Source organism: Pituophis catenifer, unplaced genomic scaffold (assembly GCF_029215685.1).
Source record: "Pituophis catenifer annectens isolate HBS135680 unplaced genomic scaffold, rPitCat1.0.hap2 SCAF_1, whole genome shotgun sequence".
NCBI classification, from domain to species: Eukaryota; Metazoa; Chordata; class Lepidosauria; order Squamata; family Colubridae; genus Pituophis; species Pituophis catenifer.
This window is the reverse complement of record NW_027256881.1, coordinates 180,154,067-180,171,240: the sequence shown is the minus strand read 5'-3', so window position 1 is coordinate 180,171,240 and position 17,174 is coordinate 180,154,067. Positions and strand designations below refer to the sequence as shown.

Genomic DNA, 17,174 nt, shown 5'->3' with positions numbered 1-17,174 from the left:
TAAAGTATTTATTCTTGCTTCAGGAACAGAAATTGGAATTAAAGCTGCTATCTTGTCTTGTACACTAGGAAATGAGGGTGTTTCTGCTGAGTTTGGAGAAAGACATCAGCTAAGTCAAACTGGTCTCTGCAGAAACAGCTACCCACAGCAGAGTGAGGAGGAAAGGGGTTATTCCAGCTTGTCACAAACACACAGCATGAAGCAGAGGAATGCTAGTAACATTATGCAAGGTATTGTTCATTAATGCATTAAGGCTATAGTTCTATATGCCCATATATAGTGATAACTCCCTTGAAGTGAACAATGCTAGCTTGCTGAATGGTTATAGATTGGATTTCATTGGAAAAGCATACTTGTATTCCATCAATTGTTTTGTTACAGCTGTACCCAACAAAACTAGCTTCAGAAGCAATATATTTAGGCATTTGCCCTCTATAGGCATCACAAGCCCTATGGAGAAATCCCTAGCTTGTAAAAATCCATTCTGATATTTCAAAGGAGTTCTCACTTTCCATGTCCTACCATGCTCAGATGGTTCCCAAATTCTCCATCCATTCTATCCTTACAAACCACATTTTTACACCAACACATATATTGCCTTTGTTTTTTTAAAACTTCTCATGTCTTTCTTTTGAAGATCAATCGCATCTGCTCCGTGATCCAACCATAACTATCCCAGTCTTCCCCTTCCTCTTATTCTATTCAAATTGCTTTGCTTTGATCCTCATTCATTATTTATAATGAGTGAATCTCCTCAACATACTTCTTTCCTTCTGGTTACCTTTTTGATCCACAGTTATTCAGAACCCATTCATTCTTGATCCTATCTCTCCTTATTTACCATGCACATTTCTTAAGTAACTCATTCCCACTGCATTCAACTTGTTTCTCCCGACATACCAATTCTCACTTTTCGATTAGAAAGTGAGCAGAAGTGTGCTTTTTTTGGTGACAAACATTCATTCCATGAAATGGACCACATGCTACCTACTAACTTTTTACTAACATTTGTATATCTTAACATTTCTCCATCCATCTTTATTAAACATTCTACCAATATACACAAATTCATCTTATTCTAGTTTTCATCACTGATGTGTAATTTTCAATCATTTATTCCATTTACTCTACAAGACACAACTATAGCACATGCTGATTGATACATTAATTTTCAGATCAATAGTTCTAGTTATATCATACAGTCAATCGAAAACTTGTATTATCAGTGGATAAAATTGCATCAACAACATATACAGTAAAAGGTATCCTGACAAATGTAGCTGTAATGTTTCCCCAAAGAATTTCTTACAGTTATCCCTCAGTACAACAAATAACCAAAGAGACATCATATATCTTTGATTTACTCCTGGCACATTATGGAAATATTGAATAATTCACTAAGCATTTATTCATTCTCACATGCTTTACTTCTATCAAATACAGCTCTTTCTGTATTCAACAACCAATCGTCAACTTTGTATTTGAACAAACTATTTGATAATTCAAGCTTATTCACTGTCATCTGAATCAACAAACACACAGTAAATATTATTTCACATTCATGCAGTCTTAATGAGCTGCTGAAAAGTAAAAATCTGAAGTGCTCATGCAACCCTATCTGACATCGAGCCATATAGCATTCATCACATTCATTCATTGTTACCTCTTGTTATCTTTCAGGCAGAAATCTGCCAAACACATTCCTGGGTACACTTAATAAACTAATTCCCTTATAGTTTTGCATTCGTTCTTGCTACCTTTCTTTTTATTTGGGAAAACAATAACCATATTCTTCCAATTATCAGGCACAGCTTCAGTTTTCACATAGCTATTACATTAATCCACAGTCATCCCATAAATAAACCACATCTTTATTTTAACATGTCTCCGGTTAAACTGCAACCATATCATTTTTCAATGTGCTCGGAGCATATATGACTTCACTTGCATAATTTTTTTGAAAGTAACATTTATAGCATTAATTTCAATTTCACTCTTTGGCATATTATCACTCCCATATAAATCTCTAAAGTATTCCTTCCAGCATTCCCTCACTTCCCTGTCATCCCAAATTATTTGTATGTCTTTTTTATTTCCGCTCATTTTGTTGGAGGATTTTTGTTTATCCCTTTTCACTCCCCTTTCAAAATAAACTTTTCATTTCTTAATAGTTCTTTGCTTTCTTTGATTACATTCTTTGCAACTCTCTTTTTCTCTGTGTACAATAGAAGTCAGTCATCCTCTATTTTTCCAGCAATTATTCTTTTATATGAATCCAATCTCTTTTCATTCAGTTGACAGATTAATCTCTCATAATAATTTTTCATAAAACGATTGTACTTTCTCTGTCTGCAGCTTCTCTCTATTTTCTTTCCTTTTTACCAATGTTCATTTTGCCCAAAAACCTACTCTTGACACCACTAGAAAAAGTGATCTATCTCATATTTAATTATACTTTCATTATACTTGTAACCTTCATTAATTCATTATAAACAATTAAATCAATTATTCCTCAGCCATTTAAATAAATAACAATTAAATCAAACATGTTTCATTTCTTTTCCATTTTCCATCAGTAAATTTATGCTTAAAACACAAATTTGAAACAAATAAATCTTTTCTAAGTAAATATGCACCAAACTATTGCAATTCCCCTTTGCTCTTGGAATTCTGAGTACAAATACATTTTCTATATACTCTGTCACTCTCGCTAATTCCTTTATGTCTCCTAATGGAAAAATGTTTAAATGGATCACATTCATTTAAAATGTTGCAGAATTTTTTACTATGCTCATCCATTGCCATCATTCACTGGGCTGTAACAAATGTAACATGCAATTATTATCAACCTGAAATATGACTTTCATAACACCTTTCATAACAGTGCAGATGATACTTAGTCACACTTTTTGACATACATTTGAGTCATTTCATTCATAATAAATATTCATTCATTTTCTTGTATGTATTTATCATTCTACAAATTCAGGCCACCTTTATTGAGATCTATTAATCCCTTTGACTCTCAGACATATATTCTTTAGGTAAGAATTTTGAAAATATTCAAATTCAATATTTTTCTTTCATTTATAATGTCATTTTTTCTACTTTTTGCTTCTACACATTTCAAGTAACTATCTTCCTTATCCTGCAGTCTTCACAAATCGGGCACTTAGATTAACTACAAGCTTTAATCATACTTATGACTTGGAGAATTGCCTGCAAATAGTGCTGATACTACTACTAGTCATTTGATACATATCATCCAGAATATCCAATAGTTCCAATGCAAACAGAACTTGATTTTAACTGAGCATACTTTTGCTCTCATCCCAACAAGAAGGAGATACTGTATGTGGGATAGCAATAATCCTGTGTTTTTAAACTTTAAAATATCTATGGAGATTCTCAGTCATCCAGGTCATGGTTGTCCCAAAGGTACTTTTACAGCAGGCAACTGGATTTTTCTTGTTTTTCTTTGAAGACATTTTGCTTCTCATTCAAGAAGCTTCTTCAGCTCTGACTGGATGGTGGGGAATGGAAGGATGTATACTCCTTGCAGACAGTGGTCATTTGCATTCTTTTAGAGAGTTATGGAGGCCACCTGGAGGTTTATCTGCATTCTCAGGGTCACCTGACTGTATGTACATGGAATCTTCATGGCTGCAAGCTATTTTCTGCCCCGTGTTCCTTGACAGTTGGCAACACGACTCATCCCCAACAGCCTGTACCTGTCTTCATCAGTGAAGGGACACAGGGACTCAGCCAAGAAGGCTCCACACACATTTGGACTACTCCTGTAAAAGCACCTTTGGGACAAAATAGTTTAAATAGTACTTTAAGCTATTTTTATATAGAAGGGGGAACTGATGTTGTTTATGTGCATATATGTATGTGTTGTGTATGCATCTGTATGCTAATAATGAAGATGAGGTGTCATTCTGTTGAAAAACAAGGCTGGGTAAAGACATGTGAAAAGAAGGATTTCTTTTTAATGCCAATTGTTGTTTTGCTTCCTTAATGATTTTCCCCTTACCATACATACTTCATGCTTTAGGCAAGAATTTTGAAAATATGGGATGTTTATTTATTTATTTATTTATTTTTCAAATTTCTATACCGCCCTTCTCCTTTCGGACTCAGGGCCGTGAACAGCCAAAATAAAACATTTGTACACAAAAGTTAAAATAGGTTTAAAATAATTTAAAAATAAAATTTAAAACATTTCAATTAAAATCAATATCAAAATTTTAAAAACTAACCATAAAATTCAGGACAGCCCGGCTAACTGGAAAAAATAGGTTTTAAGGGCCCAACGAAAAGTCCGGAGGTCTGGGATCACTCGTATCTCTGGGGGTAGATTGTTCCAGAGGGTAGGTGCTACCACAGAGAAGGCTCTCCCCCTGGGGGTCGCCAGCCGACATTGCCTGGCCGACGGCACCCTGAGGAGGCCCTCTCTGTGGGAGCGAACTGGCCGGTGGGAGGCAATTGGTGGCAGAAGGCGGTCCCGTAAGTACCCCAGTCCTAAGCCATGGAGCGCTTTAAAGGTGATCACCAACACCTTGAAGCGCACCCGGAAGTCCACCGGAAGCCAATGCAGCTCGCGCAGGAGAGGAGTCACATGGGAGCGCCCCGTCGCTCCTATAATCCCCCGCGCATTCTGCACCAGTTGGAGCCTCCGGGTGCACCCCAAGGGGAGCCCCATGTAGAGAGCATTACAATAGTCCAGACGAGAAGTGACGAGCGCTTGAGTGACCGTGCGTAGGGAGTCCCGATCCAGAAAGGGACGCAACTGGCGTATCAGGCGAACCTGATAGAAGGCCCCCCTGGCCACAGCCATCATATGCTCTTCTAAAGACAGCCGTGCATCCAGGAGGACACCCAAGTTGCAGGCCCTTTCCGTGGGGGCCAATGATTCGCCCCCAATAACCAGCGATGGCGCCAGCTGGCTATACCGGGACACCGGCAGCCACAGCCACTCGGTCTTGGAAGGGTTGAGTCGAAGCCTGTTTCTCCCCATCCAGACCCGCACAGCCTCCAGGCACTGGGACATCACTTCCAAGGCATCGTTGGGATGGTCTGGGGTGGAGATGTACAGCTGAGTATCATCAGCGTACTGATGGAACTCCACCCGAAAACCATGGATGATCTCACCCAGCGGCTTCACATAAATGTTGAACAGGAGGGGTGAGAGGACCGACCCTTGTGGCACCCCACAAACAAGGCGCCTCGGGGTCGACCGCTGCCCCCCTGTCAACACAGATTGTCGGAGAGATAGGAGGAGAATGTTCTTTCTATACTGTGATTTCGCCTAGCATTACAGTCAGCAATACCTTCTAAAATTGACACACACCCTTGTTGACCGAGAATTGTGCAAAAAAAAAAAGCCAGTTCTTCCATGCTCTTTTAAAGACTGGCAAGATTGTTGGGCTGTTCAAATCTCTTAGGGGATACTATGTCACAAGTAAATGCCTTATTCTCTAATAGGGGAATTGTATATACACGGGGTATTAGGGGTTAATTTATTCTTCCTCTCCTAATTTATTCATATGTAACCACTCCCATCCTTTACTCCGCCTTGTTAATATAAAAGGAGTTGTATGCACCTCCTCCTTGCTTCTATCTACTATCACTCAGAGAATATAGAATGCCTACTGTAAATAAATAGTGTTAATGTTTGAATACTTCATTCTTGAATCATTTATTGAGTCTGATCCTTAAAATTACACAACAATCTGGTAGCAGAGGATGGTTGAATTGACTCAATAAAAATCAAATATGCCTATGAGAGAAAACTCCACAAGCAAAAGAGAAAGACCCAACACCAGGGCACACAGTAAAGAGATGGAAACAGATCAAGAAATGATCGATGAATCCACAGCTATAATATCAAAAGAATCTGAAGACTGCACTACAGACAACGAGGAGATAATTGATGAAACTGATGACCAAGAAGAGAACGAGATAGAAAACGAACTTAGGTCAGAGATACTGAGACTTTTGAAAAGTCAAAAGGATGACGAAAATCTCATCGCGAACCTCCGAGACATCATAAAAAACAGCGGAGCAGCGAGAGAAAAACACATCGTAACAGATGAATCTAAAGAATCAAAAATGGTGAGCGAATTGCCCGTAGATAAGAATATAACAAAAAAGAAGACTAACGGTCCCACACAAAATTTTGAATGGCAGCCATCTTGGTTTGAACAGACCACTAAGATGAGCGAAGCAGAGCCAATCAGAAAACAGAATTCAAAATGTCTGGCGCGAAAAGCCCTACATAATGCAAAAGGCAAAAAAAAAAAAAATCTACTCTTCAGAAGAATCTGACACAGACATCGAAGAAACTTCAATCGAAATGCAAATAGAATCAGCAATGAAAACTCTTTTTGCAACATTCGGTCCAAAATTAAGAATTACAAAAGAATCAACGAAAGCTAGCAATCGAGAAATAAAGAAAAAACAAGCAAGCAAGCAAACATCTCAGAATCTACCCGCTTCTATCCAGACGACGAGAGCACCGACGCCTGAACCCAGAGAACCCTGCAAATACTCCCCCACGCCACAGACGATTCCAGGAACCAGAGATCTCAACAAGAACTACTTCAGCGAAAAGAAACAAACGCCTGCCGTCACCTGGACACCCAAGATCGAACCAGAGACCGAATCATCAGAGGAGGAACACTACGAGGGAGCTGCAGCAGCAAGAACCTCTTCCGACAGCTTCAGAAGCGAAATGAGCAATGCGCATGCGCAAACACACGCAGACAACTACGGAAGACATGAAGAGCAGCGAGAGCCATTCAGACTCATTGCAAGCATACCCACACCATTCTGTAACTATCAACACTTGCAAGATCACGGACTACCTCCAGTTGTAAGTAATGGAACAAATAATATTGGGAACTTGCCCAATGATTTCCCAAAACTGAGAATAGATGGTATTAATTTGCAGGAATGGTGTCAACAACTTCAGGTTGTTTTTCTAAAAGAGAACTTATTATTCTTTATAACTAACCCCCCCAAAAGACCTTGGACTCTAAAATTGGACTGCCTGCACCACAGAACATTCTACTTATTAATATCTAGTATATCTCCTGCTATGTACCATAGTATTAAGCATAATTTGACTGTCTCAGAAATTATTCAATGCATGTTTAAATTGTTTCATAGTGAAAGTGTAGCAACTACTACAAGAATGTCTAAAGATTTCTTCTCTGCTAGGATAAAGCCAGGGGTTACTATAAGTGAACATTTGATTTCTCTAAACAAAATCAGAGCAGAGCTGCATTTAAGGGGAGAGATAATTTCAGATCAAACAATGAAAAGTGTTATCATTAATTCTTTAGACCCATCGTGGGATAACTATATATCACATTTAGACACAATTAATTTAGGATATTTATCCATAGAGAATTTATCAAATAAGCTAATAGCTGAAGATAATTCAAGAAGGAGTCGCTATAATAATCACATAGAACATAGACAAAGTAAGAGAGTAGTATTTCAAGAGACATATCGAGAACCAATTGAATGTCACAATTGTGGATCCAAAGAACATTGTAGAAGAGATTGTACTAAATTTCTTAGAGAAAGACAAAAACATGACTATAGAAGTAGATACCATAACAGACAATCATCCATTGATAGACTTAGATATAGAAACTCACCTAATTATAGAGAACATAGAGGGGGCAGAGATAATTCGAGAGATAAAAAATCTGGATCACTAAATGGATTAAACAAACATAATATAACTAACATACAACATTCAGAGGATAATGATTGGCTCATTGATTCTGGGGCAACTAATCACACAACACATAACAAAAACATATTATCTTCATTTGTAGAAGATAAGTTTGTAATTAAAGTAGCCAATCAAGATAAGGTTCAAGTTATTGGTAGAGGAAATGTAAACTTACCTGGTCTAGGAAAAATAGAGGGGGTATTATTAATGCCAGAAATACCTCATAACATACTTAGTGCAATAAAACTAAGTAGAGATTCTGACATAAACATAGTATTCTCAAAAGGAAAAGCAACATTAGAGAGAAACAAAACAAACTTGGGTAGTGTGTCTATCAAAGGAGGTCTACCATATTTAGTTATAAAAGAAAAATGGTTACACAATATTGATTCTAACATGGAAGATGACAATAATATAGAAAATGAAGACAATAGCAATAGTGATAATGAGGAACATGAAACAACTCATAGCCACAAAGACACATCTATTAATGACACATCCAATAACAAAAAACCTACAATTGGAAAACCAATTCACGATGAATGTGCGCATATTTTACATAGGAAATTAGGACATGCTAGTTTTCCTGTAGTACAAAAAATGATTGAACATGCTGAAGGTGTTAAAATAAAAAATTGTAAAAACTATTTGGAATGCTCAGTATGTAAGTCCACAAAACTCAAAACTAGTCCCAAACCAAGAAAGGCAACAAGATCAACTAATCAAATTTTTGATTTGGTACACATGGATCTGGTTGGTCCATTAACACCATCAATCACATATAGAAAATGATACTTTCTGACTATTGTAGATGACTATAGTCGTTATGGATTTGTCTACACTTTAAAACACAAAGATGAAACATTTCAAAAATTTAAAGAGTTTTACAAACGTGTAGAAACACAACATAATATCAAAATAAAACAAATCATGACAGATAGGGGATCTGAATTCATGTCAAAAGAATTCTCCCAATGGTTAAAAGACAAAGGGATGCTACATTTCACGTCTAGCCCTTTCTCTGCATTCCAAAATGGAGTAGCAGAGAAAGAATTCAACTCTACAAACCATGATTAGATGCACATTAGAAGATGCTGGCTTAGGAAAACAATTCTGGTCAGAAGCATTACAATACTCCAATTATACACAAAATAGGACTTGGTCAAGCATTATAAACAAGACACCATACGAATTAATGTACAATAGAAAACCCAAAATAACACACATGCACATATTTGGAGTCACAGCGGATGTACACATACCAAAACAATTGAGGCGCAAAGGAGAGAACGTATCCAGAAGACTTAGATTCATGGGATACGAAACAGGCACAAAAGGGTACAGATTTATTGATAGTAACAACAAATTTATAATTTCTAGAACGGCTGTATTTCATGAACAGGCCAATTGGTCTAGAATACATCTTAATGAAATATTCCCAACCACAAATTTAGACACTGAGCATAAAGATAAAATAAATAGAGAAGAACGCAATCACAACACACATAGAAACAAAAATAAAACATGGACAAATAGTCAACACAGAATAAAGACAGATTCATTAACAAAAAAAGAGGCAAGATACCTACACGATAACGATAGCAAACTAGAAAAAACAATCAGATGTAACAGAAATCAGGTGCCAAGCAAATACAAAGATTACGTAATGTACATGGATAGTGAAACATCAACACCAAATACATACGAGGAAGTGTTAAAGCTTCCCACTGAAGAAAGAAAAAGATGGGAATCAGCCATGGCTAAGGAGATGGACAGTCTACGAGAATTAAATGTATTCACACCTACTCCTGCACCTAAGGATAAAACTATCATAGGCACCAGGTGGATATACAAAATTAAAAACCTAGAAGAAGGCAACACATTGTACAAAGCTAGATTAGTTGCACAAGGTTATGCTCAAAAATATCCTGAGGATTACACAGACACGTATTCTCCCACAGTAAGAACTGAGAGTGTCAAGACAGCTTTAGTTATAGCATCTGCACTTAACCTAGATGTATTTCAATATGACATACAGACTGCGTATCTACACGCAAAACTTGATAAAGAGATATATGTAAGGGCACCTCATAGTCAATACACAAACAAAAATGAAACTTGGTTATTGAATAAAAGTTTGTACGGATTGAAACAATCTGGCAAACGTTGGTATGAATGTTTAGTCAAAGTACTCAAAACTATGAATTTCGATGCCACCACTGCAGACAACTGTTTCTTTGTCAAAAAGGAGGGTGATTCCTTAGAATTTGTGTTAATTTATGTGGATGATATTTTGTATATCGGTAAACATAAAGAAAAAAGAGATACATTTGTAACAAAACTAAATGAACATTTTTCTTTAAAATCATTGGGGAAGGTAAATAAATATCTTGGAGTTCAAATCAGTAAAACTAAAAAAGGATTCAAACTTTCTCAGAAAGACAAAATTATAGAACTCCTAAACAAGTGTAATTTGCATGATGCTAAGTCTTGTGACACCCCTATGCAAACAGATTTCTTAAGGAACATAGATGAGTCATCCCCTGAATTTAAGGATAATACACTTTACAGATCAGTTATTGGTTCCCTTTTGTATATTTCTAATTGGACCAGACCTGATATTGCTTTGCCCCTTAATCTATTATCTAGGTACGTTAGCAAACCCTTGATGTATCATTGGGAAGCTGTTAAAAGAATATTAAGGTACTTAAAGCACAGTTTAGACTTCTGTTTATTACTGGAACCTAATAATGTCAAAGAGCCCGTCCTCACTTGTTACGCTGATGCGGATTGGGCAGGTGATACCATATGTAGAAAAAGCACATCAGGTTATATATTTTTTCTTAACGACTGTCCAGTTTACTGGTATACTGGAAAACAGGATTTAGTAGCTACATCAACAACCGAGGCAGAATATGTTTGTTTATCTAAAGCCTCCAACAATCTTGTATGGTTTAATGATTTGTTATCAAATATTTGGAAAAATCCTTCATTACCATTTGTCATACATGAAGATAATAAAGCTGCTATTGAGATATCTAGATCTGATGCTATTGGACAAAGATCCAGACATATAGATATAAAATTCAAGCACGTGAGACAATTATCTCAAGATGGATTTATTAAAGCAGTTCACTGTGAAACATCAGAACAAATAGCTGACATTTTAACTAAGCCTTTACCATCTAAGCAACACAAATATTTAACTTCTAAATTGCAAGTTCTGTATTGTTCTGAATCTGAATGTAATTATTGTTGTATATCGAATCGGCATTTAGAGGGGGATTTGTCACAAGTAAATGCCTTATTCTCTAATAGGGGAATTGTATATACACGGGGTATTAGGGGTTAATTTATTCTTCCTCTCCTAATTTATTCATATGTAACCACTCCCATCCTTTACTCCGCCTTGTTAATATAAAAGGAGTTGTATGCACCTCCTCCTTGCTTCTATCTACTATCACTCAGAGAATATAGAATGCCTACTGTAAATAAATAGTGTTAATGTTTGAATACTTCATTCTTGAATCATTTATTGAGTCTGATCCTTAAAATTACGCAACATACTATTCCAGATGGCAGGAGTTGCAATAGAGGCAGTGTGCCTTCTATGTCCTATCAGAAGATATTGCTTAATGGACAGAACCAGAATTTTCCATGCCCATGTAACATGTAGAAATAGTTTCATGCTTTTTAGTTGTCTATTACTCATAATCAAACAATTGTTTTCTATAAGCAAGTGTTAATTGTCCATGTGTATATTCACCATACAGACATTGTTAGCTAAGCTATGTCACTTGGTATATGTACAATGATGCACTGAATATATTTTACTGCCATCATGTGTTAAATGGATTTGTAAATGCCATCAGTTGTACAACTTATGTTCAGGCTGGAATTTAACACAAAATATCTCAGGATCTTTCCTAATTAGCCACAATGTTTTCTTTTGTGTTTGCACAAGAATAAATCATGAAAAAGTTGAATTAAGAGCCTGAGCATATCCCCCTAGGAATTAACTCTAATCCCAATTTACTTGCAGTAAATTTAAGCAGCTTCTGCAAAGGAAGATCAGTCAAAATATAAACTTTGATGAATTCTGAGGAGTGTGAGTTATCTAGGGCACAGTTATTACAAAGCCAGCTGGTTTAAGCTGTGATAGAACAATGTAGAATACATAGCAGCTCAAAAATATCTCCATGTCAACAAGATCAGAATAGTTGGGTCTGGAGCCATTGATTGTTTCTCATCTTCAGAAGAGTGAAAGCAATCAACTTTCTCAATTGCTTATGAACATTTTAATTGGGTGAGAGCTAATATTTATCTATCCATATCTACCTCTCTGCCAGGAATTCAAAGCAGTGTGCATATAAGGCAGTGGTGAAATCCAATTTTTTTTTACTACTGGTTCTGTGGGCGTGGCTTGGTGGGAGTGGTGTGGCTTGGTGGCTTTGGATACTGCAAAATCCCCATTCCCTCCCCACTCCTGGGGGAAGGATATTGTAAAACCTCCATTCCCACCCCACTCTGGGGCCAGCCAGAGGTGGTATTTGCCAGTTCTCCGAACTACTCAAAATTTCCACTACCGGTTCTCCAGAACCTGTCAGAATCTGCTGGATTTCACCCCTGATATAAGGTCACCTGTTTCTAGAAGCATATGCATGACACTGTAATTAAAATGTTCACAGATTTACAGTTCCAAAAACTGTGATGAAAATTATGACTGAAAGGCTTCTAGCTTTGATTCACACATTAAGTTGAGTCAGCATTTCAGAATCTTGGGCTGAAGTGCTGGTTCTAAGCATTGTTCCCTTGTTTCTTGAAGCCTCTTCACTTCCCCCTACTTTACTCCGGAAGTTCTTGGCGAGTTGAAAGAATTAGAAAGTGATTAAGAGATTGACATTTATTTATGTTATCATAATTATTTATTATGATGATGGGGTTTTAAGGGTTTTAATGGGTTAATTTTAAATTTTTTAGATTTTAGTCTTTATTTTTATTGTGGCTTGTGTTTTATTGTTGTGAGCCGCCCTGAGTCCATTGTGAGATAGGGCGGCATATAAGCCGAATAAAATAAAATAAATAAAATAAATTTTAATAATGAGTGTTCCTGTTCTTTTCTTGTGAAATCAAATTATATTCCTTTCAATCTTCAGTCTTGTAAACAATAATTTTAACACCCTCATTTGGGCTGTAGGGAGGTGTTTTTGTTAGTAGCTCTGAATACTTGGCACCATGGATTTAGATAATATAAACACTTGTGCAAACCAGCGACACATTTTATATGAACTGGACTAAAACGCAGGGAATATTAATTAAAGAGCCTGTTTTGTTTAAGAACCGACAAGTATTTGAGTGCAGATAAAAACTTACAGCATGGGTGAAATACTACCGGTTTGCTCTGGTTCGGGCAAACCAGTAGTGATAAAAATTACTGGTTCGGGTGAACCAGTAGTAAAAAAATGCTTTAAAAAGTAAAAAAAGGTTCCGACGATCACAGCTTTGTCACGTGATTGTTGGAACCTTTTTTAATTTTTTTAAAGCATTTTTTTACTACCTATTCGCCCAAACCGGTAGTAAAGAAATGCTTTAAAAAAGTTTTTTAAAAGGTTCCAACGATCACACGGCACAGCTGTGATCGTCGGAATCTTTTTTTTACTTCTTTAAAGCATTTTTTTACTACTTATTCGCCCAAACCAGTAGTAAAAAAAACACTTTTAAAAGTTAAAAAAAAAGCTTCCGAAGATCGTGTGGCACAGCTGTGATCATTGGAACCTCTTTTTTTACATTTTTAAAGCATTTTTTACTACTGGTTCGGGCGAATAGGTAGTAACAAAATGCTTTAAATTTTTTTAAAAAAGTTGGCTACACCCACCCAGTCACATGACCTGCCACCAAGCCATGCCCACCAAGCCATGCCCATAGAACCGGTAGCAACAAATTTTACATTTCACCACTGATTACAGTACAGCAGTTTGAACGGTGGGACTTGCCTGTTTATATCATTTTTCTCCACAATATAAACCAACAATACTGACATAGTTCATATATTGCATTAAACCTACATGAGATTGATTGGTTTTTTTACTTTAACCTCTTGTGTGACCCTAGTCATTATAGTTTGAAAATTATAGTTTATGATTTTACAATCCTAGCTACCTGGATATCTTCTAGTATGCAAAACAAAATATTAGCTGCTTCCTAGTCACAATTTCTTCATTTATCTTAGAGCAAAATGGCATTTAGAAGTAAAATAGGTGCACCTTTCACAACAGATGTATCATGCCTGTCAATCAGATGTTGTATAAAATCGGATGTGATTTAGTTTCATATACTTATCCTGAATTTATACACAGATTAAAATTTAGTTTATTACTTTTGTAGTTTTGAACATTTAGAAGTGTTTTTCAATATTCTGCTCAAAAAAAAGATTAATAAGAAATACTGTAAAAATGGGATGGTGAAACCATATTACAGGTACCTGGATCTAGAACAGATTAGATTTCTTGTGCTTAATTTGTAGAATTAACTTACAGTATATAAACCAGAATTCAATCTTTTATGTATGCTTTTTTTCCATCCACATCCAGACACAGCTGAAATCTCAACTCAGAATAGAAGTCACAATATAAAAGTGCAGCTACGGAATGACAGATGTTAGTTTTTAGAAAAGGAAAACAAATTTTAAATTAGATTTCTAGGGGACTTGAGCTAAGGCCTGTTTGTACATATCAGACAATAGCTAACCAAAGACCGTTTTCTTCTGCTGCTGCTGGCAGTGCTAAAGAATTGGTGCAGTGTATTAGCAGGGGAATTTCATTCTCTTGATCTGTGATTTTCCAACATTTGTTAGCTAAACTGCTTAACAACCCCAGCTACCCATTGCTCACACCAGGGAAGTTCCTAAAGCACACCTTTGTGTGAAACTTGGGCTTTATTGCTAGTTGATTTCTACTTCTGAACTTCACACACAGAGAGATTCTTGTGAGTAAGATAAGCCTGTAACAGTGAGACAATTTCTGAAAACTCCCTACAGAGTTGTATCCAAAGAGCTCATTTTGTGTTAGTATTTCCCTTTTCTTCTTCTTACAACAGCTAGCCCAACGAAGCCCAAGGGAGGGAATCTTCACATCTGTCAACTGTCTTTTCTAGTTCTACAGATATGCAGGAAAAGATAGCTGTGCCAAAGATTTAAAAATCTAAGGGCACCTCAAGATGTGTAAAATCTGCTATTCTTCATCACCCTTTACACCAGTGGTGAAATCCAGTTTTTTTTACTACCGGTTCTGTGGGTATGGCTTGGTGGGCATGGTGTGGCTTGGTGGGCATGGTTTGGTGGGCGTGGCAGGGGAAGGATACTGCAAAATCTCCATTCCCACCCCACTCCAGGGGAAGGATACTGCAAAATCTCCATTCCCACCCCACTCCAAGGGAAGGATATTGCCCATTCCCTCCCCATTCTGGAGCCAGCCAGAGGTAGTATTTGCCGGTTCTCTGAACTTCTCAAAATTTCCGCTACTGATTCTCCAAACTGCTCAAAATTTCTGCTACCGGTTCTCCAGAACCTGTCAGAACCTGCTGGATTTCACCCCTGCTTTACACCACAGGGGAAGAGAGTGACTGGTGAGGTTAGAGAAGCAATTGCTGACCATTTCAACTGATGGGAGAATGGGTCCTCCCCTCCCTTTGCTGCCTATAATTGAACAGGGTGCAGGAGAAAGGGCTATAGCAAAGAACTTGGTGAGGTTGAGAAGAAATCTGCAATCAGACATGCCTCATTTCTACTGCAGAGTAAAGTTGCCTTTCCTGCTCCTAGTGATGTGCCTAAAGAGAGAAAGCAGCAAAACTGATAGTCAACCACATGCCTTATTTACCATACATTTGCATACCCACAATCAAGGCAAGCATTATTTGACAGTGACTCAGAATGGAGACAACAAATGCAGGATAAAGACGGGCCATGAAGGCAGTTAATTTTTGCTGATTGATGAATGGGTTTTAACTCAGCAAAGGGGAAGGGCCCGTAGGCTATGTTTAAATGGAGCTTCCCTAATTTCTCACAGCAAAAAGGGCTATAAATGGCTGCCACCAATATGCCCCCTTAGGGTGATTGATTCTTGGATCTGGATTTGTAAAGTTTCCAAATGCACATAATAATGTGTTAAATGCATAATGAGGGTGTCTCTGTGTGTATAATAGAATGTACATAAATCCAAATCCATCCTAGGAAGTGAGAGCATGATGCGACCTTGTGTCAAATGTCTCAATCTTTATCCAGAAACAATTTGTTTTTCAGTGTTTTGCACCAGCCGGTATTCATCAGTAAAATAGCTATATTTTACATGCATAAGTTAAACAATAGTGCTATAGCCTTTTTTAAACATATAATTTGAAATCCATCCCTAATAGTTTCAACAAACCATTAACCTGCTTTAGATTTTTTTAAAAAAATGCTTTTTGATATATTGTTATGTTATTGAATTATTCTTGATTTGCTTCCTGTTTAAACTTCAGAATATTGGAAGACAATCTATTTTTGCCTTCTAAAGACAGCTACACATAAGTCCTGCCTTATTAACTAATCTCCAAATTATTTTGCATATTGAGTAAGAACTCTTGTGTTTTTGTCACTGTGATCCTCAGTGGAATGAAAGTAGAATACTTCGATTTTATCCAGGTTGTTATCATTCACACAAATTCTCCATGTCACTTCTACTACTTTAGGCAGGTGATTGATGTTTGTGTGAAGCAAGTTCCGCTGCAGTTCCATCAAACAGAAAGTGGGAATCGCTTCTGACAGATTTCTGCCTCACCAGCATTGGCACCAAAAGGAGCCACATCATGCGCTCCTCCTATGGGATCTTCCTATCTCCTGCCTTACAAGTGGCGCCTGGCAAAGAGCCCGGCAAATGTGGAAATGACAGAGCCAGGATGCTATAAAGTCTCCCCCCAATTAGATTTTAAACAGTCCAAAGTCTAACTCAGAGCCTCATTGATTTACTGCCATTTAGACATGTCGGCAACATTATTTTTCTCTCGCATTTTTGGCAATTATCTGGGCACATAGTGAAGCAATCAAAATATTCCATCATTCTGCGCCAAAATACCTTTACAGTGGAGTTAAGAATTCTCCATTTTGTACAATATCTTTGTCCTAGTGGTAGCCCTGGGAAGCCTGACTACGAATGAAAGTTTCTATCCCTTAAATGGCCTATTTATCACATGGAGGATGAGGGTACAGAGCTAATTTAAACAGAAGACTCTGACTTTAAACCTATTGTGCCAGGGGTAGTTGCCTTCTCTCTACGTGCGGATAAGGAGGTGCAGGTTCTCACAAACAGGCCATCATTGGGAGACAGTTCCCTACCTGTAGTGTGGTGACATTCTCTGTGCTCCCTGGAGCTGCTGTGTAATGATAACCATA

General features: G+C 37.2%; 1 protein-coding gene across 1 annotated transcript in view; it reads left to right on the top strand.

Annotated features, from left to right (window-relative positions):
* KIAA2012 (KIAA2012 ortholog) overlaps positions 1–17,174 on the top strand; it is a 76,991-nt gene that overhangs the window by 42,850 nt on the left and 16,967 nt on the right. The window contains exon 14 of the mRNA XM_070956810.1: positions 69–230. Coding sequence (XP_070812911.1) covers positions 69–230 — 162 coding nt within the window. The remainder of the gene's footprint in view (positions 1–68; positions 231–17,174) is intronic.